The 6,650-nt window shown below is 39.8% G+C and overlaps 1 protein-coding gene across 1 annotated transcript; it reads right to left on the bottom strand.

The window, feature by feature from the left end:
- Positions 1-313: 313 nt before the first annotated feature.
- Positions 314-1,772, bottom strand: LOC117526311 (forkhead box protein D1-like). The gene has a single exon (XM_034188364.1). The coding sequence runs from the start codon at positions 1,765-1,767 to the stop codon at positions 1,021-1,023; it is 747 nt and encodes a 248-aa protein (XP_034044255.1). The 5' UTR covers positions 1,768-1,772; the 3' UTR covers positions 314-1,020.
- Positions 1,773-6,650: the final 4,878 nt, after the last annotated feature.

Here is a 6,650-nt window from a genome sequence, read left to right on the forward strand (position 1 = left end):
TATAATATATGGAGTAGTGTTAAGTCAACACACACCTGCAAACATGCACAGCCAGTCAGGAAAATAAAAAGAGCATGTATGTGTGTTGTTAAATTCTTCACGATCCTGTATTTCTGCACACACACACACACACACACACACACACACACACACACACACACGGTTTTCTTCATTCATACTCAAAACCAAATTTGGAATATCTGAATGCTCATAAAAAGAAAAGCAAATTCTCCTCAGATTTGTAAGCATTTTATTGTATAAACCAGTATTATTTATTGTTTCTTCAGATAAAGAAAACCCCACTACTGCTAGTAGTTTTACAGCACATTTCATGATTGTATAGACAACAAACATGGACAATAATCAATCGACTGATCAACATTAACTTGCAGAACTGCGCAGTTAACCCATAAACCAGTTTTAATATAAAGCAGTAACATGAAATGTTTTAGTTTAGTCTTTAATGCTTTGCAGTCTTTATTAACCAAAACCATTTATTTGGAGGTTTTTACATTATTTTTCAACCGCTTTGCTTGAGATTTTTTTTTAAGTCGACATATGTGATAAGAAATGTGTTTTACGAACATTTTTCTTTTGAGGGCATTTAAAATTTTTTTTATCATTCATTAAGTCATTATTTGCTTTATTCCAATTAAGGGTGATGGGGCTTGTTAATTATTATACATTAATTTCTTAAAAGTAATATTTAGAATTGTTGTTAATAATGGTTGTACTATTTATACATTATTTATTAAATTTGCTAATCCACTAAATTCACATATTTTAAATTATGACAAATAAAATTAACCTATTGAGCAAAGCAAATATCTACCTCACCAATTAATTAAACAAACAAATAAAAATCCATCTCTCTTCGAAAGGTTTCTCCAATCTTTGTGTCAAAATAAGAATCACAGTTCAGATATTGATGAAACCTTTTATTCCTCACATTTTGGAGCTGTTCGCTCTCGTCCAGGCTTTTTGGCCGGCGCACAGTGCGTGCATTCTGTGTCTGCTGGATTAAAAAACATGAAACTTTAATAAAGGCGCGGGGACACTGTGCACGTGAGTGAGGGGGTAGTTGGGTATGATCCCATGGAGTGACACTGAGTGTGGAGTGGCGCAGGGGAGCCGCGCGTCACAGGAGGAGAGCGCAAGTGTGATGCCGCTAACTGGCGCGTCCGCGGGCTCAGAGAGGGAGACGAAACCGCTTCGTAATCCCAGATCGTGGTATAAAACCGGACTGTGGAACCCGGATCGCATCCTGTGCGCTCCGACGAGCGGACACACGTGCGCGCCGGAGTCCCTAAAAGTTCCCAAACAGAAGTGCTGCCTCTTAAAGCGCTTCCTGCGCCGCAGAAAACTGCCGTTTTCAAACATATCAGCCGACATGGGATCCAGAGTCCAGTAATTCCCCTTCCCGGGATTATCGGGCTCACGTGGCATTTTGACAAAGCAGTCGTTTAGGGACAAGTTGTGCCGGATGGAGTTCTGCCACGCGGGGAATTTCTCTCGGTAATACGGAAAGCGCTGGCTGATGAAGTCGCAGATCTGGCTGAGGGTGAGCTTCTTCTTTGGGCTTTGAAGGATCGCCATGGTGATGAGAGCGATGTAAGAATAAGGAGGTTTCACGGGGACCGGACCGTCCCGGAGCCGGGCCGCGCCCGGTGCGCCGTTGTTGTTGTTATTTATCAGTAAATACGTGCTCCTCGCGTGTTGTCCTCGCCGACTGTCCGTGTGCTCCATCAGGTCACGGTCCAAAGTCATGTTCCTCGGAACCAGATTAGCGCCACTTGAGGACAGATCCAGTTCATTCGTTCAAAAAAAAAAAAAAAAAAAAAAAAAAAAAAAAAAAAAAACCACACACACACACACATCACCCACGCAGCTGACTGCTGCTGTGACTTTTTTTTTTTCAGCAGCAGAAAACCTCCCACATCTGGCAAAATACAGTTTGGGGAGACCGGGACAGTTGTAAGTGTATGTTGTCCAACCAATCAGGAGTCAAATCTGTTTCACACCATGAATTGTGTGGAGCCTCTTTATTTTCATTTCTGTGCCTGTTAACGTAGAAAGTTGAGCATCAGCAATAAAGTCTTTGCTGCATGCAGAGCAGGTAGCTCACCGACACTCCCATCTACATGCAAACACATAGATGGGAGTGTCGGTGCACAGCCATTTTCAGATCTCTCCAGAGATGTTCACTCAGATTCAGGTCTGGGCTCTGGCTGGACCACTGGACGTTCACATAATTGTCCTAAAGCCACTTGTTTGATATCTTGGTTTGGTTATTAGGGTCATTGTCCTGCTGAAAGATGAATCATGGCCCCAGTCTGAGGACAAGAACGCTCTGGAGCAGGTTTTCATCCAGGATGTCTCTGTACATTACTGCGTTCATCTTTCCCTCAAGCCTGACTAGTCTCCCAGTTCCTGCTGCTGACAAACATCACCACAGCATGATGCTGCCACCACCATGCTTCACTGTAGGGATGGTGCCAAACATGACACCTGGCATTCACACCAAAGAGTTCAATCTTTGTTTCATGAGAGCAGAGAATTTTGTTTCTCGTGGTCTGAGAGTCCTTCAGGTGTCTTTTGGCAAACTCCAGGCGGGCTGCCATGTGCCTTTTACTAATGAGTGGCTTTCATCCAGACACTCCACCATACAGGCCTGATTGGTGGATTGCTGCAGAGATGTTGTCCTTCTGGAAGGTTCTCCTCTCTCCACATAGGAATGCTGGAGCTCTGACAGAGTGACCATTGGGTTCTTGGTCACCTCCCTAACTAAGGTCCTTCTTTGCCGATCACTCAGTTTAAATGGTCAACCAGCTCTAGGAAGAGTCCTGGTGGATCCAAACTTCTTCCATTTACAGATGATGGATGCCGCTGTGCTCATTGGGACCTTAAAAGCAGCAGAAATGTTTCTGTACCCTTCCCCAGATTTGTGCCTTGAGACAATCATGTCTCAGAGGTCTACAGACTATTCCTTTGACTTCATGCTTGGCTTGTGCTCTGACATGTACTGTCAGATGTGGGACCTTATATGTGTGTCTCTCCAAATCATGTCCAGTTACCTGAATTTACCCCAGGTGGACTACATTTAAGCTGTAGAAACATCTCAAGGATGATCAGTGGAAACAGGTGTCCCTGAGCTCAATTTTGAGCTTCATGGCAAAGGCTGTGAATACTTATGTATGTACCTTTTTAAAAAAAATAAAATAAAATAATAAATTTGCCAAAAAACCTTTTTCACATTGTCATTATGGGGTATTGTGTGTAGAATTTTGAGGGGAAAAATCAATTTCATCCATTTTGAAATAAGGCTGTAACATAGAGTTGTGGAAAAAGTGAAGCGCTGTGAATATTTCTGGATGCACCGTATCATCTAGATGGGTGGTTGCCATCCAGGACCTAAGTTGATTTCTTATTGTGATGGATGCAGCACCGTTAGATGCTTCCAGAGCCAACCTGACCTGTGATTAAATTTAGAGCTAAATAAGCCACTTGCAACAGAAAATAATTTGGTGTTTTGAAATCCTTTAGTCACCAAATAAAAAAATTGCTTAAAAAAATTAATAACTTTTCTTCTCAGTGAAAAATTCAGCATTTCAAAATGATACAAATGAACGCACATCTTCAACTGCTTATCCGGGATTGGGTCGTGGGGGCAACCACTCCAGCAGGGGTCCCTAAACTTGCCTTTCCCAGGCCACATTAACCACCTCTGACTGGGGGATCCCGAGGCATTCCCAAGTCAGTGTGGAGATATAATCTCTCCACTTAGTAGTCCTGGGTCTACCCTGGGGTCTCCTATCAGCTGGACATGCCTGGAACACCTTCCTAGGGAGGCGCCCAGGAGGCATCCTTACAAGATGCCCGAACCACCTCAACTGGCTCCTCTCAACGCGACCGAGCAGTGGCTCTATTCCGAACTCCTCACAGATGGCAGAACTTAAAATGAATAGCTGTTTCAAAAAACAATTTACAGTTTTTAAAATCTTGAAATTATACATAAAGCAAAGAAAAAAAAAATCCAAAAATTGTTTTAAATTGTTCAAACTGCAAAATAAAAAAGTTGTTTCAGAACAAGATTTATTTTGAAAGGCTGAAAACACCAAATGAAACAATTTCTTCCAAGAAACATTTCAAAAACACTAAAAACTAACTCCAAAAAAGATTCAGTGTTTCAAAATGATTTAAACATGAAAGAAATACTTAAATATAAGATTACGTTTTAATACTAAATGAAAAATTATTAGAAAATAATTTGTTTCAAAATGCTCAAACTGCAAAATAAAGTTGCTTCAGAACACTTTTTTTTAAAGGTTTAAACCGTTAAATGAAACAATTCCTACGTCAGGCCATGCATACGCACATATTTTTCCATGAGTTCAATAATTCCGTTTAATTAAAGGCCAGCAAACAAAATAGTTTCATAAAGAATTTAATAGAGACTGAAACCCACACAGCCTCACAAAAAAACAGTTTTCTTTTCACAGCAACAACAAAACTAACCAGTGCGGTTTAACAGGCAACAAACCAATCCTGCCCAAAAACAACAACCAAAGAAATACAAACTCAAACAACAACCACAAATAAAAAATGCTGACAAGCACAACAAAAATATATAATCTCACTGAACCTGTGTGACTCATTATGTATCTCCTGGGCTTTAATGAAACCTGTTCTGCAGTTCATCTTGTAGTTTGCTCAGGTTGCATTTTACATTCTTATCCAGAAATAAATTTTATTGCAGCTGTGTGGCACTGCCAACATACAGTATGAACACAAAAATTCTTCAGATCACCAAATATACAAATAAATACATGTGACAAAACTTCCCACTAAACACTGTTAAACCTTATAGCAGCCATATAACAGCCATTTGTTCCTCCTCTTTGCTACGTGCAGCTCTGTATACTTTACCAACACACTCTTTTCTAACAGTCGTACGCACAGAGTCTGTGAAACATGCAAATCAAGCAGAATTCTTCAACTGTTTTTAAAATGTGGCGCACAGTAGTGAAGATCAATATGCCAACAGATTTTCCACTGATGTTCAGTCTGTAGAAACGGACGTTGTGTTGCCCGTAAAATATAGACAGATTGCTAAACACATCAAGTACAATATGGTGGACTGTAAAAGGCTCATTCTGATATCAATATTCTGTTGCGTTTGCTTTTGCACTGGGAAAAAAAACAACCTACAAAAAGTGGAACAGCTGTGTGCAAATAAGTGTAAAACTCAAATATATAGTAACACTTTTTTAAACTGTTGTATGCATGTTCTCGAGGCTAGGTGGTGCGTTTTTGCTCCAATTACACTGGCCAACACTATTTTTCTTGCATGGAATTTTTCCACAGATTTTATGTAATTTGGAGGCGTTGAATCTGAATCCGGTGTTAGTTTTTGCCAATCACATCACATTTTTGAGATATGAAAACATATTTCTCATATCAAGCATTGAAGCAAAAGCTGCAGTCTCGCGCACCTTTTCAGCGCCATAAACGATATTACAGCTCTTGTACACATTTTGTGAACCTGGTTTAAAAACTGTACTTTTGAAGCTGCTTTGTAGGTGATTAGTGGTGTCAAACTTTGTGAATGAATGAGCGACTTTTGTGTAATCCAGTAATACAGAACATGCAGACTGCAAAAAAAAAAAAACAAAAAAAAAAAAAACGTGATGTGATAGAGGAAATCTGAGCTCAGATTGGGATTCAGCAGCCCAAAATTACCACTGGTTTTTAAAGTCCAGGCAAGAAATTTTTATTTTATTTGTGACCAGTGTTATGATAGGAGGTGCGTTTCCACTCAGATGATGCTAGAACTTGTGAACATCTGCTCAGAAGATGCTAGGTGGTGTGTTTCCGCTGAACTGTTGGCAGCCTCACACAGTTTCCACACTTGAGGCAGTGAGAGCTGGAGTTGCCTTCTTTCCTTGGAATGTGCCAGCAGTTGACACAGCGTACTTTATATTTCTTATACCTTCAATAGTAAAACCAAAAAAAAAAAAAAAAAAAAAAAAGCAATTGAACTCAATGATTTAAATTTATGCAAATTCTGTATTCAGCACTAACTGAGCCTAAAATCTACTTTCTTGCCGTCGTGTGTAGCCTTCTGACAGACTGTTCAGTAAAGTTTGTTGTTTTTGGCTGTTACCATGGTCACACTTCTGTTTCTGGCAAAGTGTCCCATTGGAGCTGACAGAAACCTGCATCTTACAATTAATTTGACACCTTCAAACAGTAGTTCATGAGATACGGTGTAACAGTTATGTGAGGGCGTACACACAGAGAACCTGACAGGAACCATGTATGTTCACTTTGTATCAATCCTACAGTGAGGAAAATAAGTATTTGAACACACTGTGGTTTTGCAAGTTCTCCTACTTAAAAATCATGGAGGGGTCTGAAATTTTCATCTTAGGTGCATGTCCACTGTGAGACAATCTAAAAAAAAAAAAAAAATCCAGAAATCACAATGTATGATTTTTTAAATAATTTATTTGTATGTTATTGCTGCAAATAAGTATTTGAACACCTACCAACCAGCAAGAATTCTGTCTCACACAGACCTGTTAATTTTTCTTTAAGAAGCCCTCTTATTCTGCACTCTTTACTTGTATTAATTGCACCTGTTTGAACTT

Source organism: Thalassophryne amazonica, chromosome 15 (genome assembly GCF_902500255.1).
Source record: "Thalassophryne amazonica chromosome 15, fThaAma1.1, whole genome shotgun sequence".
Lineage (NCBI taxonomy): Eukaryota > Metazoa > Chordata > Actinopteri > Batrachoidiformes > Batrachoididae > Thalassophryne > Thalassophryne amazonica.

Coding starts and splice junctions, on each gene's coding strand:
- LOC117526311 (XM_034188364.1), bottom strand. CDS start 1,767: ATGACTTTGGACCGTGACCTGATGGAGCACACGGACAGTCGGCGAGGA.